The 20,003-nt window shown below is 38.4% G+C and overlaps 1 protein-coding gene, 1 long non-coding RNA gene and 1 pseudogene across 3 annotated transcripts in view; 2 read left to right on the top strand and 1 right to left on the bottom strand.

Moving 5' to 3' along the window:
* ACTR2 (actin related protein 2) overlaps positions 1-15,664 on the bottom strand; it is a 38,220-nt gene extending 22,556 nt beyond the window's left edge. The window contains exons 1-4 of one of the 2 annotated variants that reach the window (XM_045446258.1): positions 15,417-15,586; positions 7,342-7,452; positions 5,254-5,268; positions 1,857-2,072 (exon numbers count right to left, since the gene is read on the bottom strand). In XM_045446258.1, coding sequence (XP_045302214.1) covers positions 1,857-2,072; positions 5,254-5,268; positions 7,342-7,452; positions 15,417-15,464 — 390 coding nt within the window. In that variant the 5' untranslated portion in view covers positions 15,465-15,586. Of the gene's footprint in view, positions 1-1,856; positions 2,073-5,253; positions 5,269-7,341; positions 7,453-15,416 lie in introns of both variants that reach the window. The other variant, XM_045446259.1, reaches the window with a different exon arrangement.
* Positions 15,665-15,674: 10 nt separating this feature from the next.
* LOC123580872 lies at positions 15,675-16,771 on the top strand. The gene is made up of 2 exons (XR_006703509.1): positions 15,675-15,895; positions 16,504-16,771. It is a non-coding gene; the product is annotated as an uncharacterized LOC123580872 (long non-coding RNA).
* A 1,281-nt stretch (positions 16,772-18,052) lies between these two features.
* Positions 18,053-19,956, top strand: LOC123581387 (annotated as a pseudogene).
* The last annotated feature ends 47 nt before the right edge of the window (positions 19,957-20,003 follow it).

Genomic DNA, 20,003 nt, shown 5'->3' with positions numbered 1-20,003 from the left:
CCAATGTTTGATCTCTCTTCCCTGGTGAATGGATTATCTATATCCTGATGACTCCCAAGTTTCTAGTCTAGCCTCAGACTTTTCTTCTGATCTTGATCTTTTTTACAGACTTCTCCTATCTGAAAGTAGAGTAATCCCATGAAACCTTTGGTGAAGCTGAAATGTTGTAAATCAAAGAAGCAATGACCATTAATTTATATGGAAATTAATTTATGAGTGCTCCCAGATGTCAAAAATAACTTCTTTTAGGCTCTTCTGATAGCTTAGGGCACATCTTGCTAATGGATGCACAAAATAAAACGAGATAAAGCACAGATGCTCACTGACACAGTTCAAAGCTAGGGCACCTTGATGCTCAGATGCTGAGTGTGGTCCCGGGGAACCAGCATGGCAGCACCACTCTCCTGCTATGGGTGCACGCTGCCTCTCTAACAGCTTGCTGCAAAACCAACGCTGAATCCAATTTTTGCTTTTTCCTCTTCTTCACAGAAGTGAAAATCTTCAGACTTTGTTCAGTTAGCAAAAACAGGTACTAGCGTAGGTCTTTGGTAAAAGCAAAGTGGCATAACATGAACTTTTGAAAAGTGGGAGATACCTCTAATTATCTACCTGACATTTTTGACTGGATGTCTAATGAGGGCCTACCATGTCCAAAACTGAACTCTCGATCCTTCCCCCCAAATCCTGTTTTACTTATTTCGTCTTCTCCTACCTTGGTTGATGGTACGTCATCCTCCAGGTGTCCAAGCCAAGACTCAGTTTGAAGTGATCCCTGACTCTCCTCTCTATTACCCATATTTATTTAATGCATCAGAACATGCTTTGGCCCTACCTTCAAAACAGATACATAGTCTGGCCACTTGTCATTACTTCCACTGCTATTACCCTAATCCTAACCATCATTATCTTCTGCCTAGATAACTGAAAGCCTTCAAACTGGTCTCTCTTCCACTCTTGCCTCCTTATGGTCTACTCACAACCTAGCAGCCACAGAAACCTAAATCTGAGCATGTCCCTTCTGTGTAACAGCCCTTCATTTCACTTGGAGTAAAAGAATGATTCCCTTTAAGGGCCTGCAAGGCCCTGTATGATCTGGCTCCATTACTTCTCTGACCTCATCTCCTGTTGCCCTCCCATACTGGCTTCCTTGCTGACTCTCTAACATACCAGGCTTATTCCCATTTTAAGACCTTTACACTAGCTACTTCCTTTGCCTGGAATGCTTTCCCCTCACACATCCTGGCTGACCCCCTTACTCTTTGTTTTAATATCACCTTTTCAGGGAGGTCTACTCCCACACCCTATGAAAAATGTAATCTCCCACGACTTCCCCACATTTAGCATCTATTATCTTCTAACAAACCATTCAATTAACTCACTTTTGGGTGGGGGGGTTGTCCGCTGCCAGAATATAAGTTCCATGGCAGCAGGGTTTTGTATACTGATATATTCTACTTAGAAATAATGACTAGTTAGGTGCTCAATAAATAGGATCTGAGGGGAAACAATTATTTTTATTCCCTTGATCCTTTATTTTTTAAAAGATTTTTTATAATGTTTATTTTTGAGAGAGAGAAACAGAGAGCAAGCGGGGGAGGGGCAGAGAGAGGAGACACAGAATCTGAAGTAGGCTCCAGGCTCTGAGCTGTAAGCGCAGAGCCTGATGTGGGGCTTGAACTCACAAACCGTGAAATCATGACCTGAGCCTAAGTTGGACATTCATCCGACTGAGCCACCCAGGCAGGTTCCCCATTCCCTTTATCCTTAACAACAATGGTAAGAGAAAAGAAAGAGCATTTGCTTTAACATGACATCACAGAAACACATATGTACATATCCCACCTAAAAACACTTACCTCTACAATCTTCTCTCTGTTTTTTGTTGGGTTCATGGGAGGCTCTGTGAGTAAGATTTTACAATTTCTGGTATCTATGTTAAGTTTCTCGGGTCCAAATGTATAGTCCCACAGGTGTTTCATGTCATCCCAATTTCGTACTATGCCATTTTCCATAGGGTAGTTAACTTCTAACATTGAGCGTAATTCACTTGCCTCATCACCAACCATAAGATCCTAGAAAATTATAATATCAAAGCTTTAGTCCAAATTTTTGCATAAAATATCTTCAGAAAACTACATTCCCACGGTATTTTGGAAAACTTGGGAATAATTAATTTTAATCTTTCTGGCACTTTCAGATAAAGTTCTTCATTCTACAAGTTTAAAAAATCTTTTCTTTCAAGAACAATGCCTTGGAAAGTTTAATCATGAATAATAAATTTTTATGTACAACGTGGTTTAAATCAATAAATGGACCTTACCTTTAATACATATGTTTCCAAAAGGAGAGCATTAGCACAAATAAACCCCACATTTTCATATTTTGGAGGGTTTTGTATGAGGTTTCATCTGTTTCTTTTGCTCAAATGTTCAAAAAATAAGGCCTGTGATATGTGAAATAGCACATCAGGGAAAAAAAGACTTGTAGAAAAATGCTCAATGCATGCAGCACAGTTCTTCGTACTAAATATCGAAATGGTAAGGGTAAATGATACGTTTTAATGGACTATAAAGCATAATGAAAGAAGCTAAAATTAAATGATTCTTTATTATACTGTAATAATGCAGATATGCACCACATAACTTGCAAATTTCACAAATTTCTACCTGCATATACCTAAGTTAGAATTGAACTTGAGTTTCTATACATGCCTCACCAAGATCAATGAAAATTTGTAGAGCTACAAAAAAATTAAGACACAGGGAAACAATTTTTAAAAATCATCTCATGAGCAACATTTTCAATCTTAAAGTATAATACTGGAAAACTATGCGATCACACATGAAGTGGAGTACTCACAAGTCTTGTCTCCAATGAGAGCACACTTAAGATGCACTTAAGATGACCCACATTTGAAAAGTCAAATTTTGTATGTATAATAGAGCTAATAATGTCCTAGAATTTAAGCTTATTTTAGAAATCAGCTAGTCAAGATATTAAATAATCCTGATTTCTACATATACTGAATTCAACAAAAAACAAAAATCAGAAATAGCTACTATTTGCTACAATACCTTAAGTTTAAAACATGAAGAAATGAAAAAAAACATTAAAATTAACATAAAATGTCTCAAAATGAAGTTTAAATATATAGGAGTTTAAAACTTTTGAAAATAATAATTAAAAACAGGTGAGGTCTCGAAAAAAGATTTCTGGAAAATCCACTGAAAGCAACAACAAAAAGGAAAAACAAAGTTAAAGCAGATGCTAGAAATGTTCACTAAAACTTCTCTGTTGCAACTAATTTCTTATAAAGTTAATTTACCATAACTCAAATTTACCGTAACTTAAATATTAACTGTTTAAAATCATCTGATAGGAAAACCCAAAACTAAAAATCTGTATCTGTGAATTCTAGTCAATGACACACATATGTTGAATTATTTAGGGAGAAGTACATGGATACTTTGAAATACATCAAAAAATGAGATAGACTGATGGAGAGATGAATAAATATGTGATAGGTCAGTAGAGTAAATATTAATGTCAGAATCTAGGTGATGGGTATATACATATGGGTTTCACTATAAATTCTTTCAACTTTGCTATACATTCTAAATACTTGTTAATAAAATGTTAAGGGGGAAATCTATACCTACAAGAACATACATTACTATTGACCATTAACAAATATAATACACAATTTTCTTACTTTCCTCTAGAATGTATCTTTCTACGTGTTGCACAAAATTAATTAATTAATTAGATGGCTTATATAATCATTATACATTCACAATTATAGTTCAACAAATTTAGAATAAGTCTGATCTGATTTCATCAGAATATTTACTTTTTTTCCCATGCAGGAATAGGGACTTACATATGTCTGACCCAACACCAACTCAAAATAAAAGCCTCATCTATCTACTTCTAGAACATACATACTATAAAGAATTAACTGAAAGAAACATCTGGCATTGAATATTTTACCATCCCTCTGAACAAAGAGGAGGGACAGTTAAAATGGAAAACAGATGTTAACCGATTAAATTAGTACACATATTTGTGAGTAGTTCAAGCACCTAATTTAAAATTCATCTCTATCTAAAAATTTTAATTAAAAATATCCTAAAACATATAATCATCCCTAGAACATTTCAACTTCCAAAAACTACAAGTGCCAAGAGCTTTGTAACTTGCCCTCATACCTCAGAACCTTAGATTTTTACCACCCATCTCATCACTGGACTTCAAGCCTAAACTATCACCTACTACCTGAAAGAATAAGAAATCACAGTAACTGTCAGAGATGCTGTTTCAAAGGCATTTATATTTTATGAAAAGCAGGCAGTGTAGCTTGTATTTGCCAAGAATTATTTTGAACAATGTCACCTCAAATTGGAAAACAGTGAACACACTTTAGAACCAAAGTCTCTGTCAAAGCTGCTCACAAATAGTATCAAAAACAGACAAACCTGAAAATACCTACTACTGAAGCACTTCAGGACTATCACAAAAAATATATATTAAAAGAGTGAATTGTCTGCGATGTGCCCATCTGGAGTTCAAAAGAAAAAGGAGCCACACAATGGTATTTATTTAGGGGGAAGATCTGTTGTTTATGGAAAAGTCTTACAAGACTTTCACATTTTTCTTATTTATTCTCAAGTAATGTTGTAAAATCTGCTCATCAATAAAAATGGTATAGGAAACAAGTCAATCTCTTTTCCTCCCCTTTTACTATCTATAGTTCATTTGCTTATTAAAATTTTGCCCAGTTTATTAAATACTATGCTATATGTGCTACCAAACTGGAATGCAAAAATATACAGACTATGATAGGCAATGTTCAATTTAACATTGATCAATAAAATAGATTTATCCAAATGTAACAACTTCATCCCAATTCTCTGGATCATACATATCCTAAATAAAGCTACTTGGTTTCTAATATTATGCACACCACATTCCATTTTAATTATAACATTCATCTACAAGAAACACAAGGAAAACAATTCAAAACTATGTTAGTAATTAGTTCTGGTTTGGTCCATTGTATGCAATCAGGAAAGTACAGGACTTAATTAGTTGCTACCCAATTGAAGCAATGGAAAAGGTTAAAAATCAAAGTACTTAAAATTAAAATATGGAATCACCCCCCTCCCCAATACTACAGGGACACAAAACAACAACTACTGTCCCATCAAGCAAAAGTGGAAAACAAACAGAGAGCATGTGTGTAACCTCACTTACCATCTTTTTGTTATTCTACTTCAACAGGTCAAGAAAGGTGAAGAAAGAGAAGGTAGAAGTAAGAGTCAGAAAAGGCCTAAATAAAATCCTCACTGAAATTTTTAAACATAACAAGCAATAGAGACAAATTAGGTAGAGGTCAGATGCAGTACTATATTTTACGGAGTTAATAATTAGGGCCAAAGTAACATGGACAGTTATTACTCCTGAATGAAAATTAACTCATTAAACAATTTAAGTTTCCAGTTTTTAGTCTATCACCACATTTTAGCTAACAAAACACAAAAAGTATAAGTCAATCCACTAGGCACAGGAATTCCAAAAAGTCAAGTTTCTTTAATTCTTTACTGAATTTAAGAATCTTAAATAAGGAAAATAAATGATAACAGAAAAGGTCTAGCTGAGTAGGTAGAGGGTGAGTTTAGACTGCTTTTACCAAGTGCTAGTAGTCCGGTTAAATTTGACACAGATTTCTTTTACTATTTTCTACTGGAAGAACAAATTAACTTGAGAGACTTAAAAGACTGAGCAGATTGAACAGAACTGAGCCAACAGAACACAGAATGACAAACCATACAAGCAAATGCTACTGGGGAATTCCTCAGCAAAAATGTCGTAGAATATGGGCTAGTTTCATTTCTATCACTTGGCCTTAAAAAGCAAGAAAGTGGGAGTGAAAAGATATGTAATTATTTCTGCCATGTTAGAGAATAAAAATGGTTATACATGACGTATCTTTACACCTCAAAAATGTTATTATCCATAAAGTATATAAAAAAGACATTCTTTAAAAGCCTGATACTGAATAAAAAGTGTGACTTCCAACTTCATTAAAAGAAGTTTGTCCTTATCACTATTATCAGTTAAATTTTAACTCGTTCATTTAAGATTAAATGCAATCAGAATGAAAGGCACTCACAAAAAGAGAATAAGGTATCCCCTAAATTTCCCAAAAGACCTTGAAAAAAACCATTATCATGTTGAATGTTCCGAAAATAACAAAACAGGGGCCAGAATCATTCATTATTTTAAGTCTTTAAGAATTTAACATAGAACCTAAGTTTCAGTTGTATTTTTATTCACTGTGTAACTCAATTCTTTAGTAACAAGGGCAGAGAGCTACCAAGTAGCTAATCTCTACTAGCTATTATCACCTTCCTAGATATCTCAAACAAATGTCCCAAAGAGGTACATCCTAATTCCTATTTCAAATGACTCAAAATCTAACTGAAGTTTTGCCAGACTGTCCAGATAGGACCAACAATGCTACCTTGTTCACAATTCACTCAGTAAACAGGCCCCTAAATTCGACTGCATTGTTTATAATCAGATCCCTTAGGCCACCTGAAGAATTTAAGTCAATTGGTGACCAACGAACGACCTTTTGATTGTTCTATTTCTTTTCTTTTTTTTTTTTTAAATATCGTAACTCCCACTTGATTTCCAATCCCTTGAATACAGAGAAAAGTCTTATCATCCTTAATGTCCAGTCTCTCATGTTAAGTACAGTGAGTAGGCAATGACAACTTTCCCTTCCTCTCTCCTCATGGGAAGATAAATAATGCAAGGCCAAATAAAGACTTGCGGGGCTTCCTCCTGCACACTATGGAAGTCAGTTATTATATTAGTGAAAAAAGGAACCAATAAAATTGATATCCTATGTTTTCCTGACTAGCTATATTCAAAAGTAGGAAGATCAGGCCATGAGAACATGAAAAGTCTTAGGTCCCAAATAGACACTAACATATAATGAAAAATATATGGAATTGAAAGACATAAAAATATCAGGCTGATTTCTTTTAAACATTATACGTAACAGAACTTTGAGTCACTAATATAATATTCACATCAATATAGAAATCTTACTAAGAGTTTACTCCATTCAGAGAGTAATGGCATCAGTCATACTTAAAGTCAGATGAAATTAATTTCAGTTTTTGTGCCTTTCTTCAAGTGTTGATATAAATTAAAAATACAAGTAATTCAGTCCTCCCTCTTTGCTTTTCATGGCATCATATCTTAAAACTACTTAATTCAAAGAACCCCTCACAAGTTTTGATCCTCATTTATCAATAAATCAAATATTACCTTGATTTCAATGTTTCCCACTTTGGTGGTTGATCTGATAATAGGTCTTCCAACCAAAGCTGGGAAGATGTGTTCTGGAAAGTTAGAGCCTGCATATCCACACTTCACAAACTGGAAGAGAACAGTAAAAGTGGGTTAGTGTCGAGGTATTTACTATGTCCATTTAAAAACAGCATCTGAGGGGCTCCTGGATGGCTTAGTCACTTAAGCATCCAACTTTGGCTCAAGGTCATGATCTCACAGTTTGTGGGTTCGAGCCCCGCATCTGGGTTCTGTGCTGATGGCTTAGAGCCCAGAGTCTGCTTCAGATTCTGTGTCTCCTTCTTCTCTCTGCCCCTCCCCCACACTCTCTCAAAAATAAACAAAACATTAAAAAAATTTATTTAAATAAAGAATAAAAATAAAAAAGCATTTGAAAAATACCACTTTACATTTATGCAATATTTTAAACTTTTGGTGCTTTCAAATTATCCAAAGTAGTCACCCAACCTATCATCCTCCTTTTATTTCCTTTATGGCAGTGACTACTTCCAGAGTTCATGTTTACTTGCCAGTTAACTGCTTAATTAGTGCTTAAATCTCCCAGTACAGAGAAAGTCTCAGGAAAGCAGGGAGCTTAACCTGAGCAGTTCATGGTGGAGCCCAATGACTCAAAGAGACCTCAGCACACAGTGGTCACCAAGTGGGAAATGGACAGATTCACTCAACAAATGCTAAGAATTTTTTAAAAGAGAAACGTTAGAAACTGAACAGAACTAAAGCTTCAATTCTTTTTTTTTTTTTTTGAGAGAGAGAATGTGAGGGGGGAGGGGACAGAGAGAGAAGGAGAGAGAGAATCCTAAGCCGGCTATAACTGTCAGCACAAAGCCCAGTTCCGGGCTCAATCTCACAAACCACGAGACAAGGACCTGAGCTGAAATCAAGAGTCAGATGCTTAACTGACTAGCCACCAAGGTGCCCCCTAAAGCTTCAATTCTAAAGCAGGCTGTCATTCATCTCTGGCAATTCCCTTAAGCCAAATTTATCGAAATAGCGGGGGGAGGAAATGGCATCTGGACTAGCATCACGTTAACACAAACATTTATTAGGCATTTTTTAAAATGTTTTTATTTATTTTTGAGACAGAGCACAAGCAGGGGAGGGGCAGAGAGAGAGGGAGACAGAATCCGAAACAGGATCCAGGCTCTGAGCTGTCAGCACAGAGCCTGACACGGGGCTTGAACTCACAGACTGTGAGATCATGACCTGAGCTGAAGTCGGACGCTTAACCGACTGGGCCACCCAGCTGCCCCTATTAGGCATTTTTTTTTACCATTTATATTTTCATATTTAGATGGTTAGTAATACCAGGTAACATAATTTTATATTCAGACAGTGTACTCCTTCAATGAGGGCATAACATTGACTCTGATAATGTTTAAGAAACTGATACACTAGGAAATTTAACAACTACAGTAAAACTGAAAATAGAAACAAGGTTTTTTGTTGTTTTGTTTTTTATTTCAGAGAGAGTGAGTGCAAGCAAGGAGAGGGGCAGAGGAGGAGAGGGAGGGAGAGGGAGAGGGGGAGAGAGAGAGAGAGAGAGAGAGAGAGAGAGGAGCCTGATGCGGAGCTCAATCCCACGACCCTGGGATCATGACCTGAGACGAAATCCAGAGTCAGACGCTCAACTGACTGAGCCACCCAGGCGCCCCAAACCAAGGGTTTTTAATTCTTATACCAATAATATAGTCTGTTTAGTCTTACTTTTAAGTGCAGTCATTGCAAGGAAAATGCAATTAAAACTTCAGGGCAAGAGGAGGAAGCTACAGAACAGGATATGTAATCATAGTCTCTACTCTCTTCCTTAACAAGTCTCTATTCAATGTGCAAGGATGTTTGTGTCTAGTGATGAATCCCAAGTGCCTAGGACAGTGTCTGGCATATAGTTAAGTGCATACTATTTAATTGATCAATAAAAACTAGAAGTTTTGCTGTTGTTTTGCGAGTATGATACTGCGATTATTTTTTTTAAATGCTTATTTATTTATTTTGAGAGAGAGAGCAAGCAGGGGAGGGGTAGAGGTAGAGAGAGACAGAATCCCAAGCAGGCTCCATGCACAGAGCCCAAAGCAGGGCTCAATCGCATGAACCATGAGATCATGACCTGAACCAAAATCAAGAGTCGGATGCCTAGCTGACTAAGCCACCCAGGTGCCCCGTGTGATTATTTTAATACAGAGCATATGTTTCATATTGAGAAAAAGTGCATTGTTCATGGCTCCAGGCACCATACATTCTCCGAGAATTAAGGAGAAAAACAGTATCCAAATGTGACACATGACAGCAATAACAAAAAGGCTGACAGAAACTTTTAACCTACCCCTTGACAGAAAGCTACTATCTACAAGGAACAGTTTTATTTGATGGTGGTAAAAGTTAGCAACAATCTTAAACTTACCGACTTTTGACTAACTCCCCAAAATACAGAATTTTCTTATTTCAAAGATCTTTACAACAACCTTGGAAATTTTGATGAACCACATTTAATTATAAATAGCCAAGAACATTCTGCCATCCAGAATTTCAAATGAATTGTAAGACTTTTATAAATAGAGCTTTTAAAATATGTTAAAGTCATGACTTATGCAGATTAATGCTATGAAAAAAATCTGTCTGAAATACCACCTGAATTCCTACTCTCTCAGTTCATATTTACATTCTAGAATCTACATAAAACATACTGTTCATATACATTTTCTTCCAAACCCACAAAACCTAGTCCTGGTCAGTTTACCTCTGAGCCACCAAGGCCGGGGAATTTTTCAGTTACAGATACCCATTTCTAAAACTACTTATTGGATTATCTTTCAAGGCAGTAGTACAATATGATGGCATAAGGAACAGATTACTTGTTTGCTCATACCTACTTCTCCACTTGAACAGTGGTTGACAGTGAAGAACTACAATATATTCTTACCCTAAAGGAGTGTTAAATGGAATTCAGTACTGCTAATCCATTTTTACAAGATGTCTTTTCAAATATTTATCAGTGAGACCCAGGAGTTGGAAAGACAAGTGCCACAGAGGAAATGAATAATATCTAATATTTTCAAGTACATTCACATTAAGAGGAAAAAAATAAAACCTCTCACACTCTTCTAAATCCTAAACTCTTGTGTCCTTAAGTCAAAATTCAGCTCACTTGATATGAACTGAAATGATATGGAAGGACAGAGAATCTCTTGTCATTATTATTCCAACCATACCCAAATTTCTATATAAGTAAAATTTGTCATGAGCATCAGCCCAGTATCAGCACTGGTCATAATTTACCTTATATTCCAAATATAGAAAGTAAATACTATGCAGATACTAAATTCTTATGTTTACCTCAAAGTAATGAACAGATAAGGACACTGCATGGGCCAAAACTGTCCATTCACGTAGCTGAAAATGCTCACTTATCTATGTTTTTAAAGAAATTGTAGAATGACTGAAAAAAGAATCAACAAATTTGTAAGGGTCATCTTCAGCATATTAAACATAAACAAATGATTTAAGAGAGAAATCATTAGAAACTGGAGGTGGGAGGATGAGCCTGGCATAGGAAATAAATCAAGTCCTGGTGCAGGGGGGGGAGGCTGTGAAGGTTGACATGCCTCCCCTCTCATTCTGAGCTACACATACTCAGGAACATGCAACATGGCAAATCCATAAATAATCACAATAGTCAATGTTTACTGATTATAAATGTTCAGAGGGGTGGTTTATATCTTAAAATTCTTTTTTGAGCATATTTTAAGGGATAAAATAGTTGCCAAGTGACTAACATAAGAAGACCTCCCTGAAATTTGAGACCCTCTGAAACTATAAAACCAATTGTAAACCTACTTATTTGTGCTTTACAAGACAAAAGGAAATTTGGCTTTAATTCAAAGATATCAATCACTTATTAATGAAATTACTTATTCAGCTTAAGCAGCAGCTTACTGGAAACAGATGCTGCCATAGCAATCCAGCGAGAGCGCTCCTACAGGGTATTAGATACTTAGTCAAAACGACAATAGCTGCACTCTTTTGCATTATTTCAAATGTGAAAGCATTAATAGCTATGATAACAAGAATTCAATTAAAATAATCTATTTCTTAATAACATAAAGTGAACAGACAATCCAGCATTTCCCTTCTTGCAAAAAGTCAGTACTTTTAAAAAAAAAAAATCTAATTCATGTAATAAAATGCAAAGAAAATAGTCTTTTCTAAACTACTCAATTAGTATCCTTTCAATCCTTGAAGTACCTCCCCTACTCTAATCATTTTAAGACTTGCACTTAGTTCTCTCATTGTGTGTTTAAGAAATAGATTTTACCATATATAGTTTCCTCTTCATAGCACTGTGGTTTGAACTGGCTCCCTTACTTGCCACTGAGTCATCAAATGGTAAGAACATGAACAGTATAATGTTCTTTCAAGCAAAAATTAAAACAAAAAAATCCATCTACATTTGCTCTAAAAGTACCTTTATCCCCTCAAATAATAAACTGGGATTTACAAAGCCTCACTTGGGCTTATTTAATTTGTATTTTTCCTTTATTAATTTAGTTTGATGGTGTTGACATAATCATTAATTTAATTACCTAGTGACTATTCTGATCTTAAACCACCAAAATACTTATTCTATTCCAAAGCATTTTGCAGAGCGAAGCCAAATTTGTTTTTGGTTTGTTCACACTTCAAGTACTCCTAAATTCAACATATAAATTAGCATAAATCTGATGAAGCAGGTCATAAACAACAACAAAGCTGAGAATTATAAACGAAAGTATAATTATTCTAGCACTATAAGCTACTTCGCATCACTAGACCCTAAAAATTGTACCAGTCACACAGTAGCCACAGAAGTCTTCCTGGTCAGTGAGCTATCTCAGTGCTGATAAAATCACCCAACTTTGGTAACAATACACATCAGGGATCTGGTCCAACTCTTGAAAGACAGCTAAACCTAAGCAGATCTCCAGACTTTCACCTATCTGGCCATTTTCAGTAGCTCTATTTAGAGGGAGCTAACTCTGTGTTAGGTTTGAATGGTTATGAAGATGGAATGCATAAATTATTGGAATCAGATGAGTTTTCCTCCTCTGGGCTACCCTAATGAGGGAGACCCTGGTATAGTTGGGAGCTAGTGAGGAAGAGAGGCAGGACCAAATCTGGCACGTGATCATAAGAACTCACCCACTCTTAGAGCATTCAAATTAGGGCCTGACAGAGGGGTTAAAAAAAAATCATCAACTTCTCAAATAGCCTAAGTTTAAAACCTAAAATGTGTAAGAGGCAAGTTGCTTTCGGAAAACAACTACTCACATATGAATACCTTCTGTAATATTTAATTGTAGATAACTCACTATAGCTTCAGGTACCTAAACAAAATCAAGATGGCTATCAAGTATAAGCAGTAAGAAATCTAGAATTTCTATATTTAGAATCCTCTATGGGGCGCCTGGATGTCTCAGTCGGTTAAGCGTCCAACTCCAGCTCAGGTCATGATCTCACAGTCCGTGAGTTTGAGCCCCATGTCGGGCTCTATGCTGACAGCTGGGAGCTGGGAGCCTGCTTTGGATTCTCTGTCTCCCTCTCTCTCTGCCCTTCCCCAGCTCATGCTCTGTCTCTCTTCTCCTTCAAAAATAAATAAACATTAAAAAAAAAATTTAGGATCCTCTAAATTTTCAGAAATCTCACAGCATTCCTCGCTACATATCACATCAGAACTGTTTCTTCACTTGAAGACAATCATCTCTATAGAAAATCTGGAAAAAAAATTAAAATAACTAGAAATATAACACCAGTACATAAATTTTTGTTCAAATTAACTACATTTTTCCTTTATGTCATAGTAATTGATCTTTTGTTTTAAGGCACAAGATTCTTAAATTATGGATTAGCCATAAGACTAATCAATATAACATACAATCAGCTTTCTATCAAAGGTAAACCAATAAAATAGTAACATAAATGAATTCATGGCTAACATTTCTATTCTAATTGAATATCAAAAAACTCATACACTACAAAACACAGGGTTGGTTACCCTTCAAAGAGGAGGAATCCATTTAAATACAACTGTCTCTGATTTCTAAAAAAAAATTTTTTTTAATGTTTATTCATTTTTGAGAGATGGAGACAGACAGAGCACAATCAAGGGAGGGGCAGAAAGAGAAGGAGACACAGAATCTGAAGCAGTCGCCAGGCTCCAAGCTGTCAGCACAGAGCCTGACGCGGGGCTCGAACCCAGGTACTGTGAGATCATGACCTGAGCCGAAGTTGGATGCTCAACTGACTGAGCCACCCAGGTGCCCCATGATTTCTAAAGAGAATATCAGGCGTATTTACAAAGCAAAATATTTTAAATTCAATCTTTGAAGCTTTAAGTTTAGTTAGAGGTCAATTTGAGACTACAGGGAGAATCAGGTTACTATATTTTTTAAAAGCACCTTCAACTGTAAAAGTAATACATACTTATCCCCAGTCTCACAGGTAACAAACATACCTTTCCCTCTAAAACTTTCACGTACAAGTTTGTGGTCTTACATAAACGTATTTAATAAAGAACACTCACACAAACGGGATCATTCTAAAACTTTTTAAAAACTTAACCAATAAGTCTTAGACATGTTTCCATAGCAGTGGATCTTTTTTTTAAGCATGCCATTTTGTATGGATGTCTCATATAAGACCTCTTCTTACTTTCGTGTTTTCAACTTAGTTCATATAAAACTAGTATAATTATTGCTTGTAAAAGTCCGTAGCACAGTACGGGCAGTATTACCTCAGTAAATATCAGCTCCTTTTTTCCTCTCGACAATCCAGTTTCTAAAATAATTTCAAGTAAAATCTTTTTTTTTTTTCAGGGTACACACAGTGATTTGGCAACTCTGTATGTTATGCTACACTCACCACAAGTGTAGCTACCATCTATCACCATATAATGCTATCACAATACCAATGACTATAATCCCTATGCAGCACCTGTCATCCCTGTGATTTACTCATTCCGTAAGTGGAAGCCTATTTTTTAAATTCACATGTCACATTCATGCAAAAGAGGAGGAAAGTTACAAGATACTGCAACTCCAAAATGGTTAGAAATCACCGTAATGTAGGGGGAAATGATCACTATCGATCTCATCCCGAATAAGTAACATTTCTGTCTTCTAATGTGCTGCCCTAAGTTTTATTTTGGGTGGGGGGTTGAAAGTAACAACTTTCAAGTGATTTCTAAATCAGTGTTTTAGCCAGATTTTTATAATCACTTCCCTTTTAGAATCTAATCTAACATCTAATATGATCTGTGTTCTGCACCTAAGGAAAAAAATGAAGGCGGGGGGAATACCAAAACTCATCAACTTCCTCTAAGGTCCAAAATTAACACTTGGGCCTTGAAAGGTCCTAGATCTCCCAATATCAATGGAACATACTGTCTCTGTGGGGCTGCACCGGGGCCAAATTCCCAGTATGCAGAGCAAAAAGTAAATGATGCTCTGCTAAACTCCCCCCCCCCCCCCGCCCCTCAAAAACTGCGAAAGGGCTGCGGCTCATTGCATGACAGCACTTCCCCCTTTTTTTTTTTTTTTTTTTCTTTAAACCCGTTTCCTGCCTCCCGTTCGGTATCTTCCACTATACAGGAAGAGGAAGGCCTCTTGGTTCTCTCTCCTTTCGACACCACCAGCGACCCTGGGGAATGGAACCCTCAACGAACAAACCTACCCAGCCTTTTTACCCCTCCAGTCCTTTAGCCAAACTGTCCCCGCTCGGGCGCGGAGCCGGCCCCTGCCGGGCAGCAGACTGGATCCCCCGTCCAGCGTCGGCCTCGCCCGCCGCCCTGACCCCGAGCCGCAGGGGTGGCAGGCTCGGGGACACCAGGGCTGGACTCTGTCCGCTAGCTCCCCACGCCCGCAGAGGCCGGAAGAGCTGCCCCGCGCCCCTGGCCCCGGCGGCCGGAGGGCCCAGGGGTGCAACCCTGGGCGCCGAGGGCCGGCGCGCCACTAGCACATCCCCGCCCGGGCCTGTTGGCCACGGCTTCTCCGCCGGGTTCTTACCCCGGTGCCGTTGTCGCACACCACCACCTTCCTGCCCTGGCTGTCCATCGTCCGCCCGGAAGAGAGCCGCCGCCGCCGAACGACCTACAGCCCCTGCTGCCCGGCCCTTTCCTCTTCCTCCTCCTCTTTCACAGCCCCTCCTTCAGCCCAACTTTCTTCCCCCAACCGGAAGTCACTGCCCGGCCCCACCCGCCATTTAAGACACAGCCTGCACGGAAGCGGTGGAGGTGGGAGGGAGGGGGCCGAGACTGGCAGCAGTACGCTCCAATAAGAGATGGAGCCTACAACTGAGGCCCCGCCTACAACTCTGGCTTCAGCTTCTGTTCTAGCTCAGGCGTACGGGTTACCGCCCACCCAGGTTCTTCCTCACCGCTTTTAGTTCCTGGATCTTCTCCCGGCCGTAATGGCGGCAGGTCTGGCGGATGCGCCGGCCAAAGGCGTCGCAGGAGTTGAGGGGGTCGCTTACCGGTCTGCAGAAGGTGCAGGCAGGAGAAAGACCCTGGATCTGTTGCGAGATGGCAGTGGAATGTAGCGAGGAGAGACAGCCGGGAGGGCGGAGGGCATGGGAAGTAAACCTGGACTTCCCCGCTGACGACCAATGAACATGGCTTGGTGTATCATAGCTTTTAGGCCTTTTTAATGAGCAGAGCGGGGATGGATACACACACATGAAATCATGCGTTTATATTCGATGTCTCCCAATTCCAGCCCAACCCCTTTTTACCCAATTTGCTCTTAGTCAAGCGAGCAGGAGTGGGTGCCTACCTTTTCAGCGTCCTCGCTCACCACCTCTCTTCCAACAGCACATTGCTTCCCTCCTCTTCAGTGTATGTACTTTTTGAACCCAGAGTCTCAGCTTTGAAATCAGACAACCTGAGTTTCAGATATGGCCCTGCCACTCAAGAATTTTGTGATTTTGGACATCTCCTTGCCTATGCATAGGAATACTATCCTGTACTTCCATGGGTGGTTGTGAGGATAAAATGCATAAAGTATCCATTCAGTGGTGGCTATTTGTTATTAATTAAATACCTTTAAATATATAGTTCTTCCTATTTATAATGCCTTTACCTTTTTCATCAATCAGGAGACTTCTTCTCATGCTCTAAACCCAGTTGTCACATCTATGAAGACTTTGCTGGATAACCCTCAAGATGTTCTTTACTCTCTTTCTTCACTATTAGTTTACCGTGGGTATGTGAATAACATTTTTGTGCTTATCACACTCAACAAATATTGGATGATATTAAAATTTGTCTAGAAAAAATGCCATCATTTTTGAGAGGTGAGAACTAGAATTGTGCCTTTCATATGGCTGTACATGTACAGGGACTAGAATAAAACCTGGATCATGAGCCCTTCAGTCCAGTATTATAATACTAGGCTGCCTCTCAATTTTCACTTTGTTCTGTTCTTAGACCAGTGGTTTCTACACTGTCATAAAGGCATAGGCGACTTTATTCTAATTTAATCTTACATGGAACCTCAACATATAAAATAGATTAAAATCTGCCATAATTGTTGGAAGTTTGAGAAATTAGAACGGACAGGAGTCCTCGGAAATATGTCTTCCCCGCACCTGCTTCAGTAGTGGTTAAGGTACCTCAGCCTGCTAAACAGTGCATTCATTCACAAACTACACATCTTCCTTTTGTGGCCCCAGTGCCTAACACTATGCCATTTTCCTCCTGGAGGTATATTTATTTGGTCTGAGCAAATTGAACTCAAACATTTCTGTGTCCTTTTAATTTTCCTCTCTATGAAATTAAATTTCATACTTTTATTTTTTACTTTTAAAGAAATTATAATTTTTGTTTTCTTACAATTATAGAAACAATACATGCAGATGATAGAAAGTATCAACAAATATCTATTCACTACACTAATGAAAGTGCAGCAAACCCCTTGATTACACAAATTCAGATTCAGTACTATTGGTAACTGGCTCCTGCCTTCTACACCAGGCACAACCTGGTCATTTCACTTTCCTCAAAATAATGTGATCATACATTTTAAGGCAATTATTTTGGTGGGGGGAGGGGAAGGAGACTTCATTTCTAGCCTTCTGTGGCGATTTTACATACATTATTCCACACAAAAATCTTACTAGGTAAATATCCCTATTTTACACATGAGAAATGGGGGCTTTAAAAAATTAAGGTTAGCAAGGTGGTAGGATAGAAGCTTACATAACAGAAATCAATATATTTTCATATGTCATTAGTGAACAATCTGAAAATGAAATTAAGAAAACAATTCCATTTCCACGAACATCAGAAAACTCCAAATAAATTAAATGCAAGGCCTATCCACTAAAAACTGAAACATTGTTGAGAGAAATCAAAGAAGATCTAGATAAGTAAATATACCGTGTTCGTGGGTTGAACATCCATTGTTAAGATGACAGTTCTCTCCAAATTAATCTATAAATTCAAATGTAATCTCTATCAAAATCCCAACACTTTCTTTCATTTTAGAAATTGACAAGTTTGATCCTAAAATGTATACAGAAATGCAAAAGAATCAGAATAGCCAAAACGATTTTGAAAAAGAAAAGCAAAAGTGGCAGACTTCCACTGATTTCAAAACTTGTTATAAAGCTATGGTAATTAAGACAATGTGGTATTGGCACAAGGATGGACGTACAGATCAATGGTACAGAATAGCCCAGAAATAAACTCTTACATTTATGGCCAATTGATTTCCAACGAGTGTGCTAAAACAATTCAATGGCAAAGGGTAATCTTTTGTTTTTTAACAAATAGTGCTGGGACAATTGGATATTCTTGTATGTGGAGGATAAAAGAAGAATTTTGACCCTTATTTCACACTATACACAAAAATTAAATGGATCATAGATTTAAATTTAGAAGAGCTAAAACTCTATACATTCTGGAAGAAAGGACAAGAAAAATCTTTTGATGTTGAGGTAAGCAAAGATTGCTTGGCTACAACACCAAAATCATGATTCATAAAAAAAAAAAAAAAAATGATAAACTGGACTTATCAGAAATTTAAAACTTTTTATTGATGTATTAAGAAACAGAAAAAAAAAGAAGCCATAGACTAGGAGAAAATATTAGCAAATCATATATCCAACAAAGGACTTATATCCAGAATACATTAAGAACAACAATAGTAAGACATATTATCTAATTTTAAAGTGGGTGAAAGATTTGAATGGACATTTCACCCAAGAAGTTTTATGAATGGCTAACACGCACATGGAAAGATGCTCAACATCATTAATCCTTGAGGAAATACAAATGAAAACCATAATGAGAGTGGTGGCCTGCAGGCAGCAAGGCCACAGGTGGGCTGGCTTTGATGCCCCTCTGCCAGGTAGTCAATGCAGGGCCTCCCCAGGAACAGCTGGGACTGCAGGGCAGGCGGTCCTGCTGGTTAGTGGGAGCTGCTAGGCGAAAGCCTTGCACTCCTGCGCAGTTTCAGCATCTATCTGCAGGGCTGCTCTGGGCAGTGGCCTTCAGCACATCGAAGCTCAAACCAAAGAACCAAAGCATGAAAGAAGATACGGTTTTTAGATACTTCCAAACAAGCCATAATTATGCTGTCCATCCACTTTGCAAACCTAGCAGGTCTCATTGAAGAGGATCCTTGTTCACTTCAGCTTCCTCTTGGGACACAACTGTGGGCATGCTGCTCACCTACATGGGCGTGCAAGTCCGTCTGCGTCTTGATAGAGTGGCAGCAGTGAGAGTCCCTGTTCTGATGAACGTGGAGACCTTCTGCAGTGCAGAGCCTAAGGCAGTGTGCTTTTTAACACCATGATCAAGACTTTTTGAAAGTCTGTTGTCTTCATCATCCTCCTCACACATCAGTGGGAAAAGGTGGCCCTATTGAGTCTCCTGAAAACTCAGACCTGAAACTGGCCATCATCATGCTGATCATCCCCTTCCTCGTCAATGCTTTGATGTTTTGGATAGTGAACAACTTCAGGAGAAAGGGGAGGACGAAAGCTAAACTAGAAGAAAGGGGAGCCAATCAGGGCTCAAGGGAGGAGAGCAAGGTCCACTGCCGGAGGGCTGAGTCCCACGTACAAGGAGTCGGAGTCTGCGATCCTGATCTCAACGGATGACAAGATGGAGGTGCGCAACGTGGAGGGGCACCTGCGCAGACCAATGCCCTGAAGGCTGCCGAGAAAAAGGAGAACCGCTTACTGTTGCCAGTATAATATTCCCATGCTGAGGTCAGGTTTGGGGGCCCAGCCAGCTGCCTGGTGGGCCAGCAGTCACTCCACAGTGTCCTTCCCGTCTCTCTTACTCTTCCCTGCCTCTTCTACCTCCACTCCTCTTGCTATCTCTGCTCACTCCCAGAATACTATGGGAGGACCCACCAATACTGAGGGGAACGTGGTAGTTGGAGGCATTACAGTGAGGAAAATATGCAAGTGTAAAAAAAACCAAACTATAATGAGATACCGTATCATACCCACACTAGAATATCTGTGATCAAAAAGACAGAAAATAACACATGTTGGATGTGGAGAAACTGGAGCCCTCCATTGCTGGTGGGAAGGTACAATGGTGCAGCCACTTTGGAAAACAATTTGGTAGTTTTTGAAAAAAT

The sequence above is a fragment of the Leopardus geoffroyi genome, chromosome A3, assembly GCF_018350155.1.
Source record: "Leopardus geoffroyi isolate Oge1 chromosome A3, O.geoffroyi_Oge1_pat1.0, whole genome shotgun sequence".
NCBI classification, from domain to species: Eukaryota; Metazoa; Chordata; class Mammalia; order Carnivora; family Felidae; genus Leopardus; species Leopardus geoffroyi.
The sequence above is the reverse complement of the archived record's forward strand: the minus strand, read 5'-3'. Positions and strand labels throughout refer to the sequence as shown.